General features: G+C 41.2%; 2 protein-coding genes and 1 long non-coding RNA gene across 4 annotated transcripts in view; 1 reads left to right on the top strand and 2 right to left on the bottom strand.

Moving 5' to 3' along the window:
- Positions 1–14,801, top strand: part of LOC148000523 (uncharacterized) — a 44,574-nt gene extending 29,773 nt beyond the window's left edge. For both annotated transcript variants that reach the window (XR_015639796.1, XR_015639795.1), the window contains exons 3-4: positions 10,022–11,145; positions 11,943–14,801. This is a non-coding gene — a long non-coding RNA (uncharacterized LOC148000523). The remainder of the gene's footprint in view (positions 1–10,021; positions 11,146–11,942) is intronic.
- Erich1 (glutamate-rich 1) overlaps positions 1–27,667 on the bottom strand; it is a gene marked incomplete at its 5' end in the record, with an annotated part of 52,793,804 nt that overhangs the window by 45,008,245 nt on the left and 7,757,892 nt on the right.
- The window catches only part of Galntl6 (polypeptide N-acetylgalactosaminyltransferase-like 6), a 1,235,193-nt gene that overhangs the window by 85,639 nt on the left and 1,121,887 nt on the right, over positions 1–27,667 (bottom strand). For both annotated transcript variants that reach the window (NM_001436575.1, NM_001135756.2), the window contains one exon: positions 8,284–8,391. In NM_001436575.1, coding sequence (NP_001423504.1) covers positions 8,284–8,391 — 108 coding nt within the window. The remainder of the gene's footprint in view (positions 1–8,283; positions 8,392–27,667) is intronic.

Genomic DNA, 27,667 nt, shown 5'->3' with positions numbered 1-27,667 from the left:
ATGTGCAGGCTACACTCAGAATTCTCTTACCAGTCTGCAGCCTCCGCTCTCCCCTTCCTCACCCCTCTGATTTCGTGTTGATACTATATTCTTTCAAACGCCAAGAGGGCGACTTTACACACAATCCATCAAATCTAACCTTTTTTTTTTTTTTAACTTGAGTATTTCTTATATACATTTCCAGTGTTATTCCCTTTCCCGGTATCCGGGCAAACATCCCCCTCCCCCCTCCCCTTCCTTATGGGTGTTCCCCTCCCAACCCTCCTCCCATTACCGCCCTCCCCCCACCAGTCTAGTTCACTGGGGGTTCAGTCTTAGCAGGACCCAGGGCTTCCCCTTCCACTGGTGCTCTTACTAGGATATTCATTGCTACCTATGAGGTCAGAGTCCAGGGTCAGTCCATGTATAGTCTTTAGGTAGTGGCTTAGTCCCTGGAAGCTCTGGTTGCTTGGCATTGTTGTACATATGGGGTCTCGAGCCCCTTCAAGCTCTTCCAGTTCTTTCTCTGATTCCTTCAACGGGTGTCCTATTCTCAGTTCAGTGGTTTGCTGCTGGCATTCGCCTCTGTATTTGCTGTATTCTGGCTGTGTCTCTCAGGAGCGATCTACATCCGGCTCCTGTCGGTCTGCACTTCTTTGCTTCATCCATCTTGTCTAATTGGGTGGCTGTATATGTATGGGCTACATGTGGGGCAGGCTCTGAATGGGTGTTCCTTCAGTCTCTGTTTTAATCTTTGCCTCTCTCTTCCCTGCCAAGGGTATTCTTGTTTCCCTTTTAAAGAAGGAGTGAAGCATTCACATTTTGATCATCCGTCTTGAGTTTCATTTGTTCTAGGCATCAAGGGTAATTCAAGCATTTGGGCTAATAGCCACTTATCAATGAGTGCATACCATGTATGTCTTTCTGTGATTGGGTTAGCTCACTCAGGATGATATTTTCCAGTTCCAACCATTTGCCTACGAATTTCATAAAGCCGTTGTTTTTGATAGCTGAGTAATATTCCATTGTGTAGATGTACCACATTTTCTGTATCCATTCCTCTGTTGAAGGGCATCTGGGTTCTTTCCATTTTCTGGCTATTATAAATAAGGCTGCGATGAACATAGTGGAGCATGTGTCTCTTTTATATGTTGAGGCATCTTTTGGGTATATGCCCAAGAGAGGTATAGATGGATCCTCAGGCAGTTCAATGTCCAATTTTCTGAGGATCCTCCAGACTGATTTCCAGAATGGTTGTACCAGTATGCAATCCCACCATCAATGGAGGAGTGTTCCTCTTTCTCCACATCCTCGCCAGCATCTGTTGTCCCCTGAGTTTTTGATCTTAGCCATTCTCACTGGTGTGAGGTGAAATCTCAGGGTTGTTTTGATTTGCATTTCCCTTATGACTAAAGATGTTGAACATTTCTTTAGGTGTTTCTCAGCCATTCGGCATTCCTCAGCTGTGAATTCTTTGTTTAGCTCTGAACCCCATTTTTTAATAGGGTTATTTGTTTCCCTGCGGTCTAACTTCTTGAGTTCTTTGTATATTTTGGATATAAGGCCTCTATCTGTTGTAGGATTGGTAAAGATCTTTCCCCAATCTGTTGGTTGTTGTTTTGTCCTAACAACAGTGTCCTTTGCCTTACAGAAGCTTTGCAGTTTTATGAGATCCCATTTGTCGATTCTTGATCTTAGAGCATAAGCCATTGGTGTTTTGTTTAGGAAATTTTTTCCAGTGCCCATGTGTTCCAGATGCTTCCCTAGTTTTTCTTCTATTAGTTTGAGTGTGTCTGGTTTGATGTGGAGGTCCTTGATCCACTTGGACTTAAGCTTTGTACAGGGTGATAAGCATGGATCGATCTGCATTCTTCTACATGTTGACCTCCAGTTGAACTAGCACCATTTGCTGAAAATGCTATCTTTTTTCCATTTGATGGTTTTGACTCCTTTGTCAAAAATCAAGTGACCATAGGTGTGTGGGTTCATTTCTGGGTCTTCAATTCTATTCCATTGGTCTATCTGTCTGTCTCTGTACCAATACCATGCAGTTTTTATCACTATTGCTCTGTAATACTGCTTGAGTTCAGGGATAGTGATTCCCCCTGAAGTCCTTTTATTGTTGAGGATAGCTTTAGCTATTCTGGGTTTTTTGTTATTCCAGATGAATTTGCAAATTGTTCTGTCTAACTCTTTGAAGAATTGGATTGGTATTTTGATGGGGATTGCATTGAATCTGTAGATTGCTTTTGGTAAAATGGCCATTTTTACTATATTAATCCTGCCAATCCATGAGCATGGGAGATCTTTCCATCTTCTGAGGTCTTCTTCAATTTCCTTCTTCAGTGTCTTGAAGTTCTTATTGTACAGATCTTTTACTTGCTTTGTTAAAGTCACACCGAGGTACTTTATATTATTTGGGTCTATTATGAAGGGTGTCGTTTCCCTAATTTCTTTCTTGGCTTGTTTCTCTTTTGTATAGAGGAAGGCAACTGATTTATTTGAGTTAATTTTATACCCAGCCACTTTGCTGAAGTTGTTTATCAGCTTTAGTAGTTCTCTGGTGGAACTTTTGGGATCACTTAAATATACTATCATATCATCTGCAAATAGTGATATTTTGACTTCTTCTTCTTTTCCGATCTGTATCCCCTTGATCTCCTTTTGTTGTCTGATTGCTCTGGCTAGAACTTCAAGAAGTATATTGAATAAGTAGGGAGAGAGTGGGCAGCCTTGTCTAGTCCCTGATTTTAGTGGGATTGCTTGAAGTTTCTCTCCATTTAGTTTAATGTTAGCAACTGGTTTGCTGTATATGGCTTTTACTATGTTCAGGTATGGGCCTTGAATTCCTATTCTTTTCAGGACTTTTATCATGAAGGGGTGTTGAATTTTGTCAAATGCTTTCTCAGCGTCTAATGAAATGATCATGTGGTTTTGTTCTTTCAGTTTGTTTATATAATGGATCACGTTGATGGTTTTCCGTATATTAAACCATCCCTGCATGCCTGGGATGAAGCCTACTTGGTCATGGTGGATGATTGTTTTGATGTGCTCTTGGATTCGGTTTGCCAGAATTTTATTGAGTATTTTTGCGTCGCAAATCTAACCTTTTAACGCACAGATAAGCAAATCCATCCAAATCTTTTAAGAAACTGTCTTCACAGGTTTCTTGCGTTTGTAACGGTACTTTTCTTTATGCTCACTTCCTTTTGATACTGATTGGTTGGTTGATATTTCTATTTTTCTCTATGTGATTTGCGTCTGGCCCTTCCTGCTCAGAAGCCCTCAGTCTCATGGTCCAAAGAAGAGGAGGACCTCATGGTCTGGAGGAGGCAGACTTTCCGCCATTACACATTCATGCCTCTTAGATCTCAAACACAGCTTGATGTGAAGCTTGTGCCTGCTCCTTCCTCCTCCATGATTTGCTGGTGCCTCTGTCACAAAAAGGCTGGGGCTGCCTTTTATTCCACATCTTCTGTAAAAGCAGGGTGTTTAAGGGCATGGTTTGGGTACAGGTCTTGGTCCATGACCCAAGGGCTACTCATTTGCCATTTAACTTCTGTCCCTTTTGTTGTGCTTCCATTTCCCAGAACTATGGAATGTTTTGTGAAATCTGACCTTTGCCAGATTTCAGTTCTTTGACTTTAGCTGTTAATCCTGAAACCTGTAAAAATCTAATTCTCTCACATCTGTGAATGGTTGTCATACAAGTCAAGATGAAATTTGAGAATCATAAATAAATTATTGACATCAAAGGTGAAATGTTAGGGCATGAAGTTCTGTCTGATATGCACTAGGTGGTGGTTCTCTCTCTCTCTCTCTCTCTCTCTCTCTCTCTCTCTCTCTGTATGTGTGTCTTTACGGATTTAAGATAGGGCTCGTTTCTAGCCTTGTTGTTAGGGAGACAGCTCAGTTAGAAAGCCAGGCAGAGTGGTGTGTGTCTGTGATTCTAATGTTAGGGATGTGGACTAGCTAATGAGGAATTTCAAGCTCCAGGTCCTGTGAAAGACATTGTTTCCACAGACAAAACAGACAGCTTGTGAGGAACAGCATTAGGGGTTGATTGCTGGCCTCTACACCTATGCACACACACGTGAGTTTACAGACGCATGAACATGCTCCCCTCGCACACTTGGTCTAGCCTCATCTCTGGTTAGTAGGAAGGAGGACAGTTGTTCATACTTCCAGGATGGTCCACTTCACTGTCTATATGGTCACCCTTTATGGGGGACTCTTCTAGTGAAACTTCCCTGGACCAAGACCCTGCCACAGCTACTACTGTGTTAGAGTTAGTTGGAGTGGTTTGCTGTGGGTGGCTGCTAGTTTTCTCATGTTCCTTCTTCCAGAGGTACACCTTTCAAACCTAGTGGCTTTGAATGATCTCAGAACAGACTAGCAATCACAGGAAAATCAGAATCTGAGTCCCATCCCCAGTCCCAAAGGTGCTAGCAATTACTCCTCCTTTAGCAGAGTGTTTGTCAGAAAGAGAAGACAGACTTAGGACCTTTGTACTCAATTTCACTCAGCTACATCTAGCAGGCTAAAGCATTTCCCAGCATCCTTTGCTGCTCATTGTCCTGTGTTGAACCATAGTCATTCTTAAGCAGGGGACTGTCACCACAACACTAGAGTCTTCTATTCTCAACAACTGTAGAGATGAATAACCTTTCTCCAGTGACTCATTTACCCTTGACAGAAGTTCCCAGTGCTTTACTCCAGTGTGCTGACATCAGGTCTCAAGTTGACTCGGAAAAATAACTAGGATTCTGAATGCTCTGATTCTTATATGAAGCTGGATTTTAAGTCACCACATCCCAGAGTTTTGCATTTTGTAGAAATAAGACAAGGAGGTTATCTTTGCTTTCACTCAATGAGATTATTAATGATAACAAACTTCCAACCCTATAGTAAGAGAAAACTATGTTAATCCACACAACCTGTATTCTGGATCGAGTAAATACAGCTTTGTGATTCTTGTTTTTCTCAGTTCACTGAAGACTGGGCAAGAGCTTGGCCCAAAGTTGGCTCTGGTCACTGCTTCTGAAATATATTAGTTAAACTAAGGTATTCTTTAAAGTCTTTTATTTGCTAGGACTGAAGATCAGAATTATGATAGCACTCACTGCCCCTCCTTCGGATGCTTACACACATGTTCCAGAACATGTGGAGAAGTACTTGTTATTGTATGTTTCACAGATGCCTGGCTTGTGTCATGTCCTCCTGTCAGAGGAAAGTGCTAAAGAGAAAGTGCTGAATAAAGCTTTTTGAATTTGTTTTTATAATATACACCAGTGTGCTGTCTCTAGGGCTTCAGCCCATGTATGTGCGCATGCATGTGTGTACGTGTATGTCTATGTGTGTGTATATGCATGACAGTGTGTGAGTGAGACTCTGTGTGGGTATGTGTGTGTATGCTTTTGAGTGTGTGATTGAGACTGTGAGTTGTGTGTGTGTATGTAAGACTGTGTGTGTATACATGTGTGTGTGTGCATGCATGAGTGTGTGTGAGACTCTGTGTGTATGTGTGTGTGCATGTGTGTGTGTATGCGTGAGAGTGTGTGATTGAGACTGTGTGTGTGTATGTATGAGAGTATGTGATGCTGTGTGTTTGTACATGTGTGTGTACATGTGTGAGAGTGTGTGAGTGAAACTGTGTGTATGTGTGTGTGTGTGTGTCTGCACATCTGTGTATTTGGAGGTAGCTGGAATCATCAGTTTACATAGGTCCATAAATGAAAAGTACACATTTTCATCGGATTAAACGAGCTTTGTAAAGCACACAAACAAGCCTTCGGGGTCACGTTTCCAGCTTCATCTCCATTTCCTAATGAGGGCAGGAAGATTAAAATATCTACTGACTAGATGTGACTTTGCATTTCAATTATCTTGACAGTTTCTCATCATTTTTGATGATTTAGTAATGCAGAGTGTAGCAAAGTAGCTGAGCTTCTCCCACAAAATATCAGAATTGTTTTTCATTTTAATATACTTCAGAAGATCATAAAATTTTCCTTAGAGTGACAGCTGAGTCTCAATATTTATGGCTTTCTGATTGCTGTAGCGCTTTAGGGAAAAAAAAAACCCAAAATGAGCCCTCGAGTAAAATTTAAGTGAAAAAGATTAAAATTCAAGGTTCTGGACTCCTTTCATTTGAACGAATATCCAATTTTTTTTCCTGGATGTTTTATGTGCCAACCTTAGTTTCCCCGTATTTAACAGGTTTTGAAAAAGTGCTTCATTTCTCTCTGAAATATACGAGCTGCTTGATTTTTTTGAAATCAGCCCCTCTTCAGATCAGCACCACTTTCCCCTCATGTTTCCTACTGGAGGTGGCCACACACTGCATCTGCCCACAGATGAAGGAGGTCAAGCCCAGGATGAGTGAAGGAAAAGGGTAGCTGTCAGGACGCCATGCATTTAGGATGCCTCCACCGTGCTGATACCCACACGGGGATTTGTAATGTGTGCCCGAGTCTGTTTACTCTTTAATCTTCCTGTGAGCTTTTATTGTTTTCTCATTCATGTGCATTGACTCGATTGAACTGTTTATTCAAAATATAGCTCTTTAATCAGTTTATGATTTTGTAACTTTTCCCTCCAGTGTTTCTAAATATTTTTGTTAGTGCAGTGTGTTATTAATATCTTATTATTTTAGGGAGCAATATAATTTCATATTAGAATGTCTCACTACTATTAAAAGGATCGCAGAAGTGTAGAGAAAAATGTGAATGCCGTTGACAGCTTCACAAAGCAAGAGAAGAACCACATGAGCCTGAAGAGATTTATTAAAGACAATAATTTTATTAAAGGTCATTAAAATGCCTAAGTTTTAAAAAACTTATTTTTATTTTATGTGCATTGGTACTTGCCTGCATGTATGTCTGTGTGAGGGTTTTAGACTCCTTGGAACTGGAGTTACAGACAGTAGTTAACTGTCATGTGCTGGGAATTGAACCTGAGTCCTTTAGGAAGAGCAGCCGGTGCACTTAACCACTGGACCATCTCTCCAGACCCTGCACGTCTACGTTTTATTAAACTCACACCTATATGTTTCCCCTGAGATTTCTGACAATGAATCTCTTCATTAAGTTACCTGACTGTTCTCCAAGCTCTATTTTAGGTGATGTATAATGTGAAGTAACGGACCCAGAGCTCTGCCCTTGTGAGACTGATACGTGAATATCAGTGACAGTTGAGGACGACGACGATGACGATGACGATGATGATGATGATGATGATGATTGTGTTTAACAAAAGTTGTTATTTGAGTTTGCTGAATCTTGTAAACAAGACCTAGTGATTACCCGTTGCACCTTAGTAAAGAAATGAAAACAAGTAACTCAAGATTAGATTCCTTGGGAAGCACAGCACCCAGGCATAGGGGAACACCCTCCTTTTTGATTTGCCAGCTAAGCTGTAGCAGAGATGTACTGTGGTGAAGAGAACAAACACAACCATGAGGAAAGTAACCTGGAAAACAGAGACATTGTCAGGGTTGTTCGGAGAAGGTTTGGAAGCTTCTAAAAGGCCCATGATAAAAGTGTTCTTTCATTTGATCTGCATAAAAGATTTTATTCCGAACAAAACAACATAAAAGTAGACTTGCTTAATTATGGGAAATTTGAGAATGGTCTGAATTTTTATCCAACATTAACTCTAGATCTAAAGGAGGAGAAAACCTCTACTTCACCAGTCTCTTTCACTCCTACTTTATTTGGCTAATTATTTTCCCTATTATTCTCTCTCTCTCTCTCTCTCTCTCTCTCTCTCTCTCTCTCTCCTTTTCCCTTCCTGCTCCTTGCCCCCACCCTCCTCTCTCTCTCTCTCTCTCTCTCTCTCTCTGTATATGTTCGTGTGTGTGTGTGTGTGTGTGTGTGTGTGTGTGTGTGTGTGTGTGTGCAGGCCTGGTTTTACACTGCTGTTGGTCATTCATTTGTTCATGAGCAAGTCACCTCTCTAAGCTTCCATTTGGTCTTGAAGCATGCAGAAGGTAACACTGTAGACAAGGATATAGCCCAAACTAAGGGCTTATCCAACTGATAGCTAACACAGCTTACAAGGATTAACAGAGAAGAATGGTTAATATTAAATATAACACATGTGATATGCTGTGATACATAAAAAACCCATCACAGATAATAGCTCTTTAAGCAATGGAGATAAAGCAGAGGCTTGGGAACTCTGGCCACACAGAAGTTTCTGACAGACAGTGCCTTAGCTTATCCCATGTGTGTGGTTGACTACCCAGTCTGCAGGAAGCAGCGCTGGTGTGAACCCAGCATGTTCGGATGCCCAGTTACTCACCCTTGCCAGGCTAGTCCCAGACGGAACTTTATAAGGGACATACTTCCTGTAGATATGACCGACTCTAGAACATGGAACATCGAACATTTCTCCTCCGCACATCCAAACCTAAAAAGGAGAAGGTAAAATTAAGGGTAAATTTCACCAAAAAAAGAATGAATAGAAAGTATGAAAAATTTACAAATTTCCTTTAACAAACTTTTACTTTTAAAGTATGTGGATCAGTGTGTGTGTGTGTGTGTGTGTGTGTGTGTGTCTGTGTGTGTGTGTCTGTGTGTGTGTGTCTGTGTGTCTGTGTGTCTGTGTGTGCATGTGAATATGTAGACATGAGTATCTGTGAGGGTCAGATGATCATGCTCTGTCACCTGGAACTGGAGTTGCTGACTGTGGATGCTGGGAACTGAACTTGAGTTCTCTGGAAGAGCGGCAACTTGTTCTTAAGCACTGAATTATCTCTTCTGGATAATTTTTGTCATAGGTAGTTAATAAAAAAAAGGTTAAAATCCTGATTCACAAATACATAAGATAAAAAACTAGTTCCCTAAATTCTTTTCTACAGATATTATACTGGTAGTTTTTTTCTTAAAACTTCTCATTGTAATTATTTTCCTGAAACAGAATTTAATGCTTAGATATCTTCTCTGTACAGATACTTGTTTTTTAATAGTGTTGTCAAAACATTTAAAAATATATTTCTAAAATTTAAACAGTGAAATAATGAAGGTGGAGTTTTCAAAACAGTGGTGTTAATGATGAAGTACAAACCTATCCATGCTGTATGCAGAATATAGATTCTGGTACTTGCATCTGGGTCGATCTTAAAATTAGTATTGCATTTTCATTACCCTTCACTACCCATAGTAAAACAATTAACAGGTTATATTGTGTTTCACTATGACAAGTCATGAGAACATAGACATAGTCCCAGATTTACGTAGCAGATGGTATATTAGAAAATAATTTAACTATCAAAACAGAAGCCTAGGCTTCATAAAGATATACTTCTACCATTTTTTTTTCGGGGCTGGGGATTGAACCCAGGACATTGTGCTTCCTAGGCAAGTGCTCTACCACTGAGCCAAATCCCCAACCCTGGGCCATTTTTTTTACAAGAAAAAATTTTAAAAGGCTTTTGATGGTTTGATGGTTTATGATATATGGACCCCATTATGTAATCTGGACCATGATACTTTTACATATGGATTTTTCTGTGAAGATTTTTTTATTTTTTGCATTATATTGAACTTAAAATCAGTAAATATTGAGCAAAATCTATTACCCTTCAAATTGCTGTTAGGGCTCAGCTAATCATTTGATGATGTTAAGAAAATGAAGACCGGGAGAAAGGAGAGACAGGAGGGAGAGAGGGGCAAAAAAGCCGTGGCAGGACAAGATGGCAGGTCATGTTAAGATTCTGCTCTGTGTATTTACAGGTTGTTATTAATGTTCTCAAAGGATGGATGGTACCGGGCTTTGTATGTTTAAGTAGGCAATTATATCTTACCAATTGGGTCAAAAAAAAAATGAAGACCAATTAACAAAAACCCCAGACACAAGAAGCCCTCTTTTGAGTTGTTGGTCAGGGCTAAGAGATTCTCAAAGCATATAGCCTATTGCTGTTACCCTTGGTTATATGCAGAGGTGGAAGGTAAGTTTCTATTGTTAAAGATACCATGAACTTCAGAAACATGGCCTAGAGGACCCTGAGCCAGAACTGACCTGATTTTCCCCTCCCTAGCTTTCATGGTACTGGAAGGTGCCACACAAGCCTGTAATGGAGAGACACAGTGAACTGTCTATGATGATATCATATCTAGATATGATGTCTGTGGACCACAACAATGACAAGCATAGCAAGATAACCCTGCAGGCAAAGTAGTGGCTCACACACCTTGGTGATAACCAATGCCTCTCTAATTGGACTTAAGACTCACTCAATTAACGGAGTGTGGGAAGACCATGTCTGGTATTGGAAACTTAGCTAACTAACTAATCAATGATAGTGAAATTAAAGTTATTGGAGAAGAATTGACAACCACTAATTTACTAAGTTAGCATAAAACCTAACTGAAATACATAAACATGTGTTCCTATGCCCACACATAGCCTTAGTCTTCACCTGTCATCAAGTAAACTTCTGTTTGAAATAGAAAGATCATTACAGAAAAGTACAACCAGTTAATATGCAGAACTGCAGAGCTCAGTCTCAATGGATTCATTTACAAAACACAAGGATTATTATCAAAGATGTGTATAGAAATATTCTAAGAGCCAGAGCATCAGGAACATTTCTGTGAGATTGTGTCTGTTAGTAACATCAGAAGCTGCACCTGTAATACCTCACCAACATGACCGCTCAAACATGGGTTGGGCAAGGACATCAACCAAGAAGCCAAACTACCTGGGAAAAAATTCCAGGACACTTCAATCCTACACAAAGAACTACAGGAGACTTGTGGAAAGCTGTAATAGCTTCTGCTGTTACAAGATGGCACTGGCTTCCATTGCAGCAGCCCGGCTCCTCCCTGTAAACAAACTGTGAGCGCATGTGCAAGAGTGTGTTCAAGCCAAGTCTTTGCCCACCCCGGGGCGTGCCAATGAGATCACGGCTATGCGGCCAATCAGGAAGGAACACGTTGCTTTAGGGGATATAAAGCTAACACTCTCTGGGGCCCCGGCGTCTTCCTCTTCAAGATGCAATAAACGCTTTGCTGTAGAAGGATCCTGGTGTCCGTGTGCGTTCTTGCTGGCGAGACAATAGCGCGGGACATTTGGTGCCGAAACCCGGGTCAAACGCCTCACCATCGCTGGCGCCGAGGAGACCCTCCGCTCACGGAGAGGATTCAGAACTGCAGGACGAAGGTAAGCTCTGAGAGGCATGTTTGGTCTTGATCTCTCTCATCTCTCTCCCCCATTAGAAGATGCGGTGGAAGCTTTTGTTATTTTGGCAGCGCTCATTCTTTTTCTTTTGGTTTTTGATTTTGCGGCTGCCGCTAGGCACAGTCAGAAGTCGTGCCTAGAAGATGAGAAATGCCGCCCAACAGTAATAGCAGGACAAGGGGCGTTAGAGGAGTTCCAGGACAGCATGTCAGAAACAGAGCGAGGTGAAAGATTAGAAGCTTTAAGAAGGAAAGGTGCACCTAAGAAAAGAGGCCCTTCCAAGGACCTTGGATCCGAGGAAGCGAGAGATAAGGGGAAGGACGCCCTGGGAGAGAAACAGGGAGGAGATAAAAGGAACACAGTATTTTGGGAGAAAAATTTTGTCTTTGTGCTTGTAAAAGGTGTGATTAGGCTCTAGAAACTTCACAGAGTCATACTGATCAGATTTGATAGAGGTAGACTGCCTGAAAAATTTATTCAGGAGAATCAAACAAAAAGATATCTCAATTCTAAACTTTTGTCTTGAGAATTGTACAGAGTGTGACTACTTGGATTCCTGGTCTCAAGGACTTTCAGCTGGGACCAGTGAGGACACATCAGCTACAGCATTAGTTTCATTTTTCCTACCCCCTACCCCCAAGGACATCTCAACGCCCATGCACAGCTTGATGAAGTTAATGTAATTGGGTTGTGAGTGGAAATATTCAGGACTGTGTTTCACTTCCATACCATTTGTGAATGTCAGTCGTGCTGTTCAGATATCTCATAATATATCTCAGTATCTTACAGGAATTTGGTTTCAACACGTTGATGGACTAGTCCAGGAATTGAGACAATCCATCGTCCATATCAACTCCTCTCGAGTGGATGGTCACCGTGGAAGTGGTGGGAAAGGGGAAATCCTACCTCTCTGCTGACTCCTATTGGAATCTGGGTCCCTTCGGTGGGACACCATCTAGTTTTTTCCCTCTATATCTATTGTCTGTCCTTGGTGCACCAAGCTGTCCATGTCTATCAGTTTATGTCTGTGGTTTTTGTTTCTCGTTGTTTAAATGTTTTATGTTTCATGTTCAAAAGAAAAAATGGTAAAAACATTATCTGCCAGTCGTTCACACCTTGATTTGGTTTTAACTCATTTCAAAAAAGGAACAAATGAATAAAAAGCAGTTTCAATCAGTCCTTGGAGCCCTGTACCTGTAGCCAGGAGTCTAGGTCAGCTGGAGAAGCTGCCCGGGGGGCTGAGCGTCTGCACGAGCTGATCTTAAAGGCGCCAGCAGCTCCTCAGCTTCTTTGGTACAAGAGCTGATGGCTGTTTCTCTTAGAAAAATCCCTGACTTATTATTAGACTTAGCAGTTGACAAGGTGCTTCTCTTAAAATCATAGCTAGAAAAGTAAAAATGGTGCTTGGTCTAAATATTAAAGACTTGTGTAGCCAATTCAATTTTGTTTCTGATTGGTTTTAAATGTATAAATATGCTCTACATGCCTTGGTTATGGACTATTGGCTTTTAAGTTATTGGATATGGTTAAAAAGGTATAATATTGGTAACAGAAACTTGACATAAAGCTGGTAATTTGTATAGAGTCATTCTAGACAACATGTGGCATGAGCCAACCTAGGGAAACAGGTCTAAATTGAGATAATATTTTTATGGAATTCTTACTCTAGAAACCAGGCTTCTAAAAGAATTTAGGGCAATGTCGCTTTGAGGTATCAGAGACCACACCATCGTGCATTCATATGTAGGAATTGGCAGTCAAACTTTGTAGCATGAAGGACAGACTTGGCGTTTTGGAGACTGGATTTTGGAGACTAGGTTGTTGGAGGTTGAGTTTTGCTTTCCAAAGTTGTGGTTTGCCCTGAAGTTATCTGTATTTTGATGCTAATTCCACTGCCCCAAGGACAGCTGCCTAGTCACTACTCAGAACTCAGGTGACCTTGTGGTTGTGCTCTGGTGTTACAAGGAGAACTTAAGGATTGTGATTAAGGATTGCCAGTGTTGCATTGACTAGCTCAAACTTATTTAAAATTGAGAAAAAATCAAACAGGTAGAGATTGTTACAGGATTTACAAGGGATTGATGAGGTTTTAGAACTTGTGAGAGCATTATGTAGCCTGTTTGCTTACTCCAACTGCCATTTCAAGATAGATTTAGAGGATTGTTTTTATGCAGTTTGTTTACGTCCTGGCGATTGTTGAGTTTTCATTTCATGAGCTTGCTTATAATTTTAGAGAGCCCATGAAGTGATATCATTAAAAATTTTACAAAAGAATGGCTAATAGGCTTGTATTACGTAATTTTGTTGCTTCTTCAATGTAAGAAGTTAGAACTTTGAATCTTTCAGTGTATATGGAAATTTTTACTACAAACCTTTGCTCTCAAAATGAGCTTTAATATTTGGGGAGTAGCTGTTACACTACTCCAGAAAAGAATATTTGAAACTAATTTTAAGCTTCCAAGGATATGTTAATTGCCAAAATACCTCACCTTACCAGAGGACTTAAGCCTTTGTTATCCTCATTGGAGATAAAGCTTTTGCCGTATTAGTACAAAATTGTAGGCTAGAGTCATGGAAGTATTTTAAAAATAAACCTGGTGAAACATACCTTATTCCAAACAGCAATCAAATTGGTTATTACAAAATACTGATATTTGGCCTATTACATATACAAATTTCAGGCAAAATTGATAATTTTACTCTTTGCATGCTTTTGGATTTACTGTAAATTTGTTCATGCAACCCATAGAAAATGCACTTAGTGTATTTATAGGTGGTTCATCTAATGAAAAGGCTACATGTATGATTGAATCACTTGTTTATTCTCTTGTGTTTCCCCTGCTTCAACACAGACTATTAAATTACGTGCTGTAGCCACTGTTTTTAAATGTTAAAAATCAAGCTTTCAATTCATATACTGATAGCTAATGTGTGGCTTGTGGTTTTACAATTGATTAAAAAGTTCTCGTTTTTTTTTTTAGATACTACTAGCCCTCAAATTTTACAATTACTTAATGCTTTATTAGAGGCAGGTTTTCTATTTGAAATCAGTGAGTGATGATTTCAGTGTGAATGTCTGACAACTCACTGTCTTTTCAGTGCTCTGGCTCAGACAACTAAACAAAACCATAGACCCAGCTCTTTGAAAATGGTAATGGAGTTGATAACACACCCTCACGAAAAGAGGAAGACTCCATTTGCTTACTTTCAATGCCCAGGCTCACCCTGCCAACTCAGGGATTTCTAAATAAGGCTAAATCTGGACCTTGTTTACAGGATTTGGCATTTCTAATTAATGTTTATGTTTAGGTAAATAAAGCTGGTGAGGGGCTGGAGAGATGGCTTAGTGGTTAAGAGCACTAAGTACTGTTCCTTTATAGGCCATTTAAGAACTCAACTGGATTGCCTGGACCCCTTAGCAAGGGAGGACAATGATACCAGGTAGATTATAGGCCTTACATAGAAACAATTAGTCAAAAAATCTCATTCTTTATATCACCAAAACAATAATGCTAGAAACAACAATTTGGTATACAAGTCAATTTATAAATACAAGTGCTCAGTGTCCTCAATTTAATCCTCAAGGACTTATCTTAATAAATAATATTTTAACAAAATTTCAATAAATAAAAAGGGGGAGTTATTCCTGTAAGCTAATTAATACTCTTTTTATTTCAATTTTAAAATTTGGATGCCAAGGTTTATGGCACCCTACAACTAGGCATACTTCTGCCTAGGTGAAATAGAAAGATCCACATATTGGCATGATCCTGTCCAGGTATTTTATATGGGGAAGAGGGAATGTTTGTGTTTTTTCTACAGGATGCTACAGGAGTGTGCCAGCTGCCTGAGTGGCTGGTGAGACTTGCTGATCCTGGGAGCATGAAGATTCAGCTCTCGTGGTTTGGGTCCCTGGAGTCATTCCTGTGCCCTTAGAGGAAGATGGAGGATTCCCCCTCATCTTTTGTCATCACAGAGATTTTGGCGTTGCTGCAGTCATTGTGTCCCATCCCACCACGGCCTGCGCTCCGACCCCATGTGCACTGCTGCTTGCTGGAGAAGACTGGACTCCAGCTGTTACCCTTGCCCCCCTCATTCCCCTAGCGACTCTTGCTGCCTTGACTGGTGCTGTCATTTTGCAGTCTGTAGCTTCACAGGAATGCCATCTGCGTGAAGCTGCTGTGGACTGGGGAACTCTGCCCTGGTTCTGCAGATCTCAGACATGGTTCCATTGCCTGCTGGTTGTTTCAGAGAAGGATGACTGATCCTGAACTGTCCTGGGAAAGACCTTGGCATTTTCGCTGCTATTGCAGCAGCCATTACTGCTGCAGCCATTGTGTCTGCAGTGTCTGGAGTTACCCTCCCCCAATCTATTGTTAGGCAAGCACAGTGGGTGAACTTTCTGGAGTAGTTGCTAACAATTGGGAATTCTAAATTTTATTATAGGAGTGGCTTGACTATGGCCCTTGGTGGTATGGCCGTAGCAGCTGAGGAGAACCAGACGAGGTGCCCACTACTTATCATCGAGAGAGGCTCAACCTCCACAATCTCCTAAATTATTACTCTTTCACCCCTGGGCTCAAGTAAGAGGAATGAGAAGATGACCTGATGTAGCTTCCTCAGCGACGGGCAACTTCCTCTGACCCTTGACCAATCTAAGACATGGAACCTTGGGGGCGACAAGGTGATCCTATGACAGATAAAGCTGGGGTTCCAGAGGTCGATCCTAAGACAGAGGTGGCTACACCCCGTTTAAACGTACGGGCAGGTCAAATGCTCCTCTGCCCAGTTTCTCCCCCCAAAAACACACGTATAGCCCATGGAGGGACTCTCTTCCTGGATTTCTTCAGCCTTTTCTTACTTCAAAGAATGGGTGGGAGTGGCTCTGTTTGGTGCAGCCCTATGCTGTGGATTAGTGTTCATGCTATGGTTGCTTTGGAAACTCAGATCTCAACAGAAACGTGACAAGGTCGTTATCACTCAAGCACTTGTGGCCATTGAACAAGGGGCCTCCCCTGAAATTTGGTTATCTATGCTCAAAAATTAGTCGACATCTGAGTTCTCTGCTCTTGCACCCCATGGATTTGTGGATCCATTGCACTGGGATGAGAGAGACTCAATGATTCTTTGATCAGCCCTTGCACATCGCCGAGGTCTCCTCATTGCACGCGATAGGGTGATCATCACTTCCCCACTAATTCATTTTTGGCTGGCCTCTTTTGTGGAGTTTGCCCTAGGCCATTTAACAGTTATTGTCACACGGTACTGTGGTATCTAGAGACGGGCAACTTTCCTCATGCACAGTCCAATCTAAGACACGGGGCCCGATGTCGATAGGGTTACCCTATGACGGATAAGGCTGTGATATTAGAGGAACGACCTAAGACAGGAGCCGCAGCAGATGGACATAACTGCAGAAGCCTAGACCAGCCTCGTTCTAGTAAAACAGAAAGGGGGAGATGTGGAAAGCCGTAATAGCTTCCGCCGTTACAAGATGGTGCTGGCTTCCATTGCGGCAGCCCGGCTCCTCCCTGTAAACAAACTGTGTGCGCATGTGCAAGAGTGTGTTCGAGCCAAGTCTTTGCCCACCCCGGGGCGTGCCAATGAGATCATGGCTATGTGGCCAATCAGGAAGGAACACGTTGCTTTGGGGGATATAAAGCTAACACTCTCTGGGGCTGCGGCGTCTTCCTCTTCAAGATGCAATAAACGCTTTGCTGCAGAAGGATCCTGGTGTCCGCGTGCGTTCTTGCTGGTGAGACGATAGCGCGGGACAGAGACTGAGTAAAGTGGAAAGGGGAAGAGATGACCCTCCTTTGAGAAGATCAGACTGATCGGTTGTTCAGTGACGAACAGCTCCAAAACATAATACAGCTAACACGAAGGAGATAGGGATGGGAGGGTTTGGAGGGAAGAAAGGGAAGGAATAAATGTCTTAATTAAGATATAATCTCAAGAATTAACAACAAAATCTTAAAAGCCAAGAGACAAAAAAACCTAATCCAATCTGAGCCAGCCCAACTGAAAACAAAGCCCAAACCAAGCACTCAGTTCTGACCTAGAGAGAAAAGAAAAGAAAACGAAGCCTGATCTCTGCTGAGCAAGAGAAATTCTGCAATTAGACTTCTGGATTGTAACTAAAAATTTCCACATCTCCAGATTGCCAGCTAACCTTGAAGGGCTTGGCATTACCAAGTCTCTATAACTATGTGAGCTATTGCTTAAATCTTTCTCTTTTCTTAGTTTTATAACCCTTGACTGATACACACCTATAGCCAGTTTGGAAGTGTTAATATTTGAAGAGAGAAAGAGAAATTTTTAAATTTCCATGTATATGAATATTTCCTTTCAACTCTCTTAATCAAAGGAATGACACCTTACATGAGACTGGTTGAATAGGAAGTCAGGTCCGAGGGGAGCCAGTTCAATTATTAAAGCAGTATCTAGCTGCTTTGCTTGCATTCAGACCACCGCTGGTATTGATTTCAACTTAATGGAATATTTAGGAGTGACTTTGACTAAGACATTGGAAATATGTGTGGTAGTATAAGTCTGGCAGGGGCAGTGAAAGTTCTAGACAATAGTCCCAGTATCTGGAAAAATCTGAAGAGGCTATAGTTGTATACAGTTAAACATAAAAGAGTAAATATATGATGTGCTGTATCTTTTAAGGAAGAGAACCAAACCAAAACAAACAGTGATAATGATAAATCAATAAACCTTGCCAGAGCAGGGGAAGTCAGGAAGATCTGTGTTAATGGAAGAATATGGAGAGTTTAGGGCTTGACCTGGGTTCTGTGTGCAGTTCTGAGACATTTTGCTGATTTCTGAGAAAAGACTTTTAAAGAGAATTGCCCCAAGGGTTAGGGTGATCTCAAAAGAAAGGATAGAAAGATCAGAATATATGTAGTTAAGGACAGCTAAAATCCAAAGGAGCCTTGTTATGCATTTAAAAAACTGAAGAGCTAGAAGAGATGTTTTTATAGAACTTCAAAGAAATATTACCAGGATGGATGGTGTCAAGCTATAAGAGACAGATTAAAACCCAGCTGAAGACATTTTTAATAATTTGGATAAAGATGAAATGGGCTTTCTGTATCACTAGATATACTGGAAACTGTAGGAGGTGAGATTTTGGAGACAAGCATGTAACCTGATTAACAGTTGATGTTGCTGATGTTTAAAGCTAATTGTGATAGCAGAAATTAGTATTTAGATTGCCTACTGCACCCTTATAATGAGTTATTTCACTTAGTGCTCACAATTCAAATGTCAGGTTTTACTACGTCCGCAGCAATATTGGCTGGAAATTGGCAGTCTAGAGATGCCTAGGGTTTGTTCTAAACCACGTAACTAGAGCTGAGAATGGAGCATTTGTCAAGTATACTTAAAGCCATGGGCACAACACTCAGCACTGTATAAAGCAGGCATGGTTGTACAGGCTTATAATCCCAGCACTTAAGAGGTAGGAGTAGGAGGATCAGAATTTCTTAGGAGACCCAAGACCCTGTCTGCAAAAGGACATTTGAAATCTAATAGTCTAGTCCAGCACCCATATACTTAATCGATATTCTATCCATAGAGCTCCCAGTTTTGATAATTAGTAGTGCTGCCTCTCCAGGACATATGGTCTTATCTACAACTCTGTTGGTGAGTAGTTATGGCTTTATTTCAAGAAAATTTTGTTTATAAAAACAGGCACGAGGTCATGGTTTGCTGACAATTCTTCCACAAAGTACAAAACATGTCACACAGGGAAATTCAGTTTATCTAAGGTAATGTATGTGGGAAACTATAATTTCTAAAACTAGACACCATATTGTCTTTCACTCCATATGGTTCTTTACACATGACTTGGTATTCTCCTACTGGGCTGCAGGTCTAGGTCCTTTATCCTTGAGTTTGAAGCATTTTATAAATTATTAACCCAGGGGACTGCAGCAGAAATGACTGAGGCTATGTCACGAGTGACACTATAGCTTCAGCTGCTCTATTTGCCTTATTTCTGGCACTCTGAGCTGCGACATCAGAAATATGAGTTCCCGGGTGGCACCATATTATGAAGAAGTGGAGGCCACTCGAGACTCCGTGTGGAGCTTTTTTGTGGGCAGCATCCTCTGCTGAGGCTCTCACTAATGGCTAGTGCCAGCTGACTGACATGTGGATGAGAATCCTTTAAATGACTACAGTCTGCGCTCTTGAGTCGACTCTCACAGAGCCAGTACAAGAGCACTCCTTTGTGCCTGGTTTGAATTTTGACCGCATAGAATCCATTAGCTTAATTAATTAAATGGTGGTTTTCTGCTGGTGAATTTCTGAGTACATTCTATGCAGCAATCGTGTCTAGAAATACATATCTCCACATAAAGGCAATGGCTAACACAGACAACCAAAATTTGTGGATCATCCTTCGGTTCCATCTTACCACTCTGTGAGAGAGCCAGTGCTAAGATTCACCAATTTCCATGCTGATTTCTTTCTAGGCACACGGGCAGGTCAAAATTCCTATGGATTTGGGTGAGGACACATGACTCTTTCTGGTAGGATGTTAATGAAAGGGATATGTTTCACTCTTGGTACAAAGACATTTTGAGTCGGACTGAGGGTATGGTTTATTTGGTATATTGCTTAGCACTCTATACAAGGATGGGAACTTGAATTCAGTCCTGCATGTTCCCTGTAAAGCTGCCAGACATCTATCTATGTCAGTGTCAATATCAATGTCAATGTCTATGTCTATGTCAATGTCAATGTTTATGTCAATGTCAATGTTTATGTCAATGTCTAGGTCTAAGTCTAGGTATATGCATATGCATATGTATGCTAGTCTAGACAAATCAGTGAACTCCATGCTCAGTGAGATATCCTGTCTCAAAAATAATGTGAAGAGCAATATAGGAAGACACTCAATGCTGACCTCTGGAATACACATACACACACACACACACACACACACACACACACACACACACAAATGTATACCTTACCACATGCATGGGCACACATGTAATAAGCATGTGTATACATATAAACCCTCAAGAACAAAAAGAATGAGTGGATTTCCTTCCATATTCTTTTTCAGAGGATAAAGAGCAAGTCTTGGGACTACAGAAATTGGTGGAGTCATTCATTAACAGGATATGAGTTCCAGAAAACCTGTGTGGAGACTCACATCCTTCTCCAAGCCTGGACAGAACCTGTAACAGGAGTGATAGAGGTGTCTTAGGGATATTAAGCAATAAAGATTAGGGGCTGCTTGTAGTAATGGATCTCCCTATCATATATTTGCCATACTCTTCAGATGTGCTTAACGAAGTGTGATGGTTTGAAGTGTAATTATTTGAGAGGCTATTTCATTTATTAATTTTGAATCTTAAAGGAGAAATGGAAAGTAATTAGCCAACAGATGAAGGTGATGGATGAAGGGTTAGGGATGTTAGCTAGTCGTGTGTACAGTCAAATGTCGGTTCTGATTAGTGAAAACTACACAAGGGTCAAGATTAAGATGGTCTCTTGCCATCAGACCATATGCTGCTAAGAGCCAGTCATTTTTCAGCACAGGCTTTTGCTTATCTGTAATGCAACCATTAATTTGTAAAAGTGGTCAGACTTGGGCTGGGGATTTAGCTCAGTGGTAGAGCGCTTACCTAGGAAGCGCAAAGCCCTGGGTTCGGTCCCCAGCTCAAAAAAAAAAAAAAAAACCAAAAAAAAAACCAAAACAAAAACAAAAAAAAAGTGGTCAGACTTTCCTGAAGCATTAAGAGATGGTGGCAAGTGAGGACAAACCACGGGAGCAAAGTCTGGACACAATGTCCTATATTTTTCTGGCATTAATTTCTGTTTTGGCTCAGATGGTTGTAACACTTAAAAGGTGAGACAGGGAATTCAATACTACTTCTGGTGAGAATCTGACAATGTCAGAGCTTCCACAACACAGATCTAAGTCAATCATCATAGCCTGTTGCTCTGAACTGAGTGTTTATGTCTCCAAGTCCCCAATTCATACAGTGCAACCCCCACATCCTTGTCTGATAGTATTAAGAGGTAGGGCTCCAGAGAGATAATTAAAACGGAAGGTCTTATGGATGAGATTAGTGACCGTACACAACAAAAGGACTCTAGGTTATTCTCCTATCCTCTGTTGTTGCTATGAAAGGATCAGGTGGTGACTATATGAGATCGGGTGGATAGACCTTGCTGGATGTTAAGTGTGCCAGCACTCTGACCTAAGATATGTGGAGCCTATAGACTGTTAGGAATAAATTCTGTGGTTTAAAAGACCCCTAGTCAAGTCTACTTTGTTGTAGCTGCCCAAACAAACTAAGGCTCATTCCATTTAAAGATATGAGGGATCCTGAATAGACATAGAACCAATATTATGATTGTTTTAAAACGGTACTATCATATATGTTTTAAAGATTACTATGTCATTTGTTGTTGCTGGTGGTGTGAGTGGCTGATCATTGTAGACTATGCCTTAATGAGCCAGTATTTCTTTCATCTTTCTTCATGGTTGTAAGTCCCTGCGAGTTCAATGGTGCTCTCTATGAGGATCCCCCAAGACTGAAGTCTAGATGTCCACTGGGTCAAGCTCTTACCTGGAGCCTCTATGGATGAATCTGTCTCCAAACTTATTTAAAACTTTGACAGATGTTACTTTTGGGACCAGTACCTCTTCTTCTTTTTCCCCAGCTACTGACTAGAGCCTGCTCTCAGCTTCCGGGAGCTATTTTAGTTTGTGGTCCATAGATAACTCATCTCAGCATAAGTGACCCTCACTAATTAGGCTGTGGCCATTGTGGTTGAAGTATTTAATCATCTTAACTTCATTTGACAAATATCTTTTCTTTGCACTCTAAGATGTTGTGCATCATACTGGCATGCATAATGCACAAGAGCTATATGGTAAGTTAACATATGTGATTTACAGAAAAGAACCAAATGAATCAGTGCTAATGTCCTCTCTGAACCACCCTCAGCGTTTTAAAACTCTTCCTCTCAGAAGTTGGTCAGCTTTACTATAAAGTCAAATTCCATTTTTTCTTGTCCAGATTTTTTTAAATGCTGAATTCAATTGGACTGAGCACTGGGTCTCCAATGGAGGAGTTAGAGAAAGAACTGAAGGAGCTGAAGGGGTTTGCAACCCCAAAGGAAGAACAACGGTATCAACCAACCAGACATCCCAGAGCTCCCAGGGATTAAATTACCAACCAAAGAGTACACATGGAAGGACCCATGGCTCCAGCCACACATGTAGCAGAGGATGGGCATCAATGGGATTAGAGGCCCTTGGTCATGTGAAGGTTTGATGCCCCAGTGTAGGAGAGTGCCAGGGTGGGGAGATGGGAATGGGTGCATGGGAGGGAAGCAGGGAGAGGGAAGATGGGATAGGAGGTTTCTGGAGGGGAAACTGGGAAAGGGGATGACATTTGAAATGTAAATAAATAAAATATCCAATAACAAAAGAAAGCAGTAGAATCTTGAAAGTTATTTTTTGTATCATTATCACCATGATTCTTTAAAACCATAAATATGAGCATCACATGCTGTGGTGGTTTGAATAGGCATGGCCCTTGTACACGCATGTGTTTGGATGCTTGGCCCATGGGGAGTGTCACTATAAGGAGGTGTGGAGGAAGCATGTCACTGTGGAGGTGGGCTTTGAGGTCTTATATGTAGGCTCAAGCTATGCCCAGTGTTAAGTCTGCTGCCTTCACATAAAAAATGTAAAACTCTGAGCTCCTGTTCTGGAGCATGGTGCCATGTTTCCTGCCATGATGATAATGGACTAAACCTCTGACACTGTGAGCTGGCACAAATGAAATGTTTTCCTTTATCAGAGTTGCTGTGGTCAAGATGCCTCTTCACAGCAAAAAAACCAACCAACCAAAAATAAAACAAAACAAAACACAAACCCAAAAACAAACAAACAAACAAACAAACAAACAAACAAACACCCTAACTAACACAGATGCCTTCTTTACACCCTGCCAGTGTTTTCCTATTGCTTCTGGGATAACAATACAACCTTTTGTTTATCTGTCTCTAATAACTATGTTCTTCTCCCTGACCAGGGTCATTTTTAATCCTCCTGAAGGTTTGCTGCCTGGAGAAAATTCTGCCCTCTTTCTCTGCTGTTTGCTTTCCACATTGTTTGCCTAGTTCTTATTTATTTTCCAGGCTCAGCTTACATGTCATTACTAAGCCCCTGTATTTGGTTAAGACTCCTATTTTATATGCTCATTTTGTTACACACTCCTTCTTCTCTTAACCTATTGCAGTCTTCGTCCTTTCTCTAAGGTTTTTAATTCTCTACAGTCAACAACAGTCTAAAAATATCAAACTATTCAGTAGAGATATAGATATATAGATGATAGAACATTCACACCTCTTTGAAGATTACATTGCTGTGGTTATTACTGTTGCAACTTACATATTATATCTAAATTTGTAAACTAAATCTTATCGTGGATACATCTGCATGGGAGAAAGTATAGTGTATGCAGGGGTCTATGTTGATTTCAGGCATCCATTTTGTGCCTCTCGGCTTAAAAGTAACAGTGTGGTCAAGTCAATAAATACTGAGTGTGTACTCACTATGGAACAGGTATCTTCCACAACTGCTGCTCTAATGTGTGGCACATGCTAAGATCGAAGTATGTGGCGCTTCCATTCAAATGGGGAGAACATTTAGGACAATCACGACTAAGTTCATTTGCAATGATTTGCTTAGTATTTGTTTTCTGTCCCTGGACTATAAACCCATGGCTATTTTATTCATTATTATATCTAGTTGCCTATGAAGGATGCAACATATAATGTGTACTCAAAAAGCATTTGCCAAGTAGTTGCCTATGACTCCTTTAAATTTCAGTTTTATTTAAGCTTCTTTCTAAGAGCTCTGAAATAGAAACTAGGGTTTCTATCGCTGTGACGAAACACCGTGACCAACGCAACTTTTGGAGGAAAGACTTTATTGCAGCTTACAACTCTTGAGGGCACACTCTATCACAGAGAGAAGTCAGGACAAAGAGGCTCAAAGAGGCAGGGACCTGGAGGCAGGAGTTGATGCAGAGGCCACTGGGGAGTGCTACTCACTGGCTTGCTCTCCATGGCTTGCATAACCTGTTTTCTTATGCACTCCCAAACTACCTGTCCAAGGGTGCCATCATCCACAGTGATCTGGGACCACCCACATCAATCATCAACCAAGAAAATGGTCATAGGCTTCCCCACAGGCTAATTCATAGGCACTTTTGACAAAATGGCAACCAACAGATTGGGAAAGGATCTTTATCAATCCTACAACTAATAGAGGGCTTATATCCAAAATATACAAAGAACTCAAGAAGTTAGACTGCAGGGAGACAAATAACCCTATTAAAAATGGGGTTCACACCCCAGACCCTGTGAGAGAGAGACCCAACCGCCTGGTCAGGTGGGCACTCCTGAGGCTGCAGAGCGGGAGAGACCACCAACACTGCTCACCCCTGCCCACATCCCTGGCCCAAGAGGAAACTGTATAAGGCCTCTGGGCTCCCGTGGGGGAGGGCCCAGGAGCGGCAGGACCCCTGCCTGAGACACCGCTGGAACCTGAAGGAAACAGACCGGATAAACAGTTCTCTGCACCCAAATCCCGTGGGAGGGAGAGCTGAACCTTCAGAGAGGCAGACAAGCCTGGGAAACCAGAAGAGACTGCTCTCTGCACACACATCTTGGACGCCAGAGGAAAAAGCCAAAGACCATCTGGAACCCTGGTGCACTGAAGCTCCCGGAAACGGCGGCACAGGTCTTCCTGGTTGCTGCCGCTGGAGAGAGCCCGTGGGCAGCACCCCACGAGCAAACTTGAGCCTCGGGACCACAGGTAAGACCAACTTTTCTGCTGCAAGAAAGCTGCCTGGTGAACTCAAGACACAGGCCCACAGGAACAGCTGAAGACCTGTAGAGAGGAAAAACTACACGCCGGAAAGCAGAAAACTCTGTCCCCATAACTGACTGAAAGAGAGGAAAACAGGTCTACAGCACTCCTGACACACAGGCTTATAGGACAGTCTAGCCACTGTCAGAAATAGCAGAACAAAGTAACACTAGAGATAATCTGATGGCGAGAGGCAAGCACAGGAACCCAAGCAACAGAAACCAAGACTACATGGCACCATCGGAGCCCAATTCTCCCATCAAAACAAACATGGAATATCCAAACACACCAGAAAAGCAAGATCTAGTTTCAAAATCATTTTTGATCATGATGCTGGAGGACTTCAAGAAAGACGTGAAGAACTCCCTTAGAGAACAAGTAGAAGCCTACAGAGAGGAATCGCAAAAATGCCTGAAAGAATCGCAAAAATCCCTGAAAGAATTCCAGGAAAACATAAATAAACAAGTAGAAGCCCATAGAGAGGAGACACAAAAATCCCTGAAAGAATTCCAGGAAAACATAAATAAACAAGTAGAAGCCCATAGAGAGGAGACACAAAAATCCCTGAAAGAATTCCAGGAAAACACAATCAAACAGTTGAAGGAATTAAAAATGGAAATAGAAGCAATCAAGAAAGAACACATGGAAACAACCCTGGATATAGAAAACCAAAAGAAGAGACAAGGAGCTGTAGATACAAGCTTCACCAACAGAATACAAGAGATGGAAGAGAGAATCTCAGGAGCAGAAGATTCCATAGAAATCATTGACTCAACTGTCAAAGATAATGTAAAGCGGAAAAAGCTACTGGTCCAAAACATACAGGAAATCCAGGACTCAATGAGAAGATCAAACCTAAGGATAATAGGTATAGAAGAGAGTGAAGACTCCCAGCTCAAAGGACCAGTAAATATCTTCAACAAAATCATAGAAGAAAACTTCCCTAACCTAAAAAAAGAGATACCCATAGACATACAAGAAGCCTACAGAACTGCAAATAGATTGGACCAGAAAAGAAACACCTCCCGTCACATAATTGTCAAAACACCAAACGCACAAAATAAAGAAAGAATATTAAAAGCAGTAAGGGAGAAAGGTCAAGTAACATATAAAGGCAGACCTATCAGAATCACACCAGACTTCTCGCCAGAAGCTATGAAGGCCAGAAGATCCTGGACTGATGTCATACAGACCCTAAGAGAACACAAATGCCAGCCCAGGTTACTGTATCCAGCAAAACTCTCAATTAACATTGATGGAGAAACCAAGATATTCCATGACAAAACCAAATTTACACAATATCTTTCTACAAATCCAGCACTACAAAGGATAATAAATGGTAAAGCCCAACATAAGGAGGCAAGCTATACCCTAGAAGAAGCAAGAAACTAATCGTCTTGGCAACAAAACAAAGAGAATGAAAGCACACAAACATAACCTCACATCCAAATATGAATATAAAGGGAAGCAATAATCACTATTCCTTAATATCTCTCAATATCAATGGCCTCAACTCCCCAATAAAAAGACATAGATTAACAAACTGGATACGCAATGAGGACCCTGCATTCTGCTGCCTACAGGAAACACACCTCAGACACAAAGACAGACACTACCTCAGAGTGAAAGGCTGGAAAACAACTTTCCAAGCAAATGGTCAGAAGAAGCAAGCTGGAGTAGCCATTCTAATATCAAATAAAATCAATTTCCAACTAAAAGTCATAAAAAAAGATAAGGAAGGACACTTCATATTCATCAAAGGAAAAATCCACCAAGATGAACTCTCAATCCTAAATATCTATGCCCCAAATACAAGGGCACCTACATACGTAAAAGAAACCTTACTAAAGCTCAAAACACACATTGCACCTCACACAATAATAGTGGGAGATTTCAACACCCCACTCTCATCAATGGACAGATCATGGAAACAGAAATTAAACAGTGATGTCGACAGACTAAGAGAAGTCATGAGCCAAATGGACTTAACGGATATTTATAGAACATTCTATCCTAAAGCAAAAGGATATAACTTCTTCCCAGCTCCTCATGGTACTTTCTCCAAAATTGACCATATAATTGGTCAAAAAACGGGCCTCAACAGGTACAGAAAGATAGAAATAATCCCATGCGTGCTATCGGACCACCACGGCCTAAAACTGGTCTTCAATAACAGTAAGGGAAGAATGCCCACATATACGTGGAAATTGAACAATGCTCTACTCAATGATAACCTGGTCAAGGAAGAAATAAAGAAAGAAATTAAAGACTTTTTAGAATTTAATGAAAATGAAGATACAACATACCCAAACTTATGGGACACAATGAAAGCTGTGCTAAGAGGAAAACTCATAGCGCTGAGTGCCTGCAGAAAGAAACAGGAAAGAGCATATGTCAGCAGCTTGACAGCACACCTAAAAGCTCTAGAACAAAAAGAAGCAAATACACCCAGGAGGAGGAGAAGGCAGGAAATAATCAAACTCAGAGCTGAAATCAACCAAGTAGAAACAAAAAGGACCATAGAAAGAATCAACAGAACCAAAAGTTGGTTCTTTGAGAAAATCAACAAGATAGATAAACCCTTAG

This window comes from Rattus norvegicus, chromosome 16 (assembly GCF_021556685.1).
Source record: "Rattus norvegicus strain SHRSP/BbbUtx chromosome 16, alternate assembly SHRSP_T2T, whole genome shotgun sequence".
NCBI classification, from domain to species: domain Eukaryota; kingdom Metazoa; phylum Chordata; class Mammalia; order Rodentia; family Muridae; genus Rattus; species Rattus norvegicus.
The sequence above is the reverse complement of the archived record's forward strand: the minus strand, read 5'-3'. Positions and strand labels throughout refer to the sequence as shown.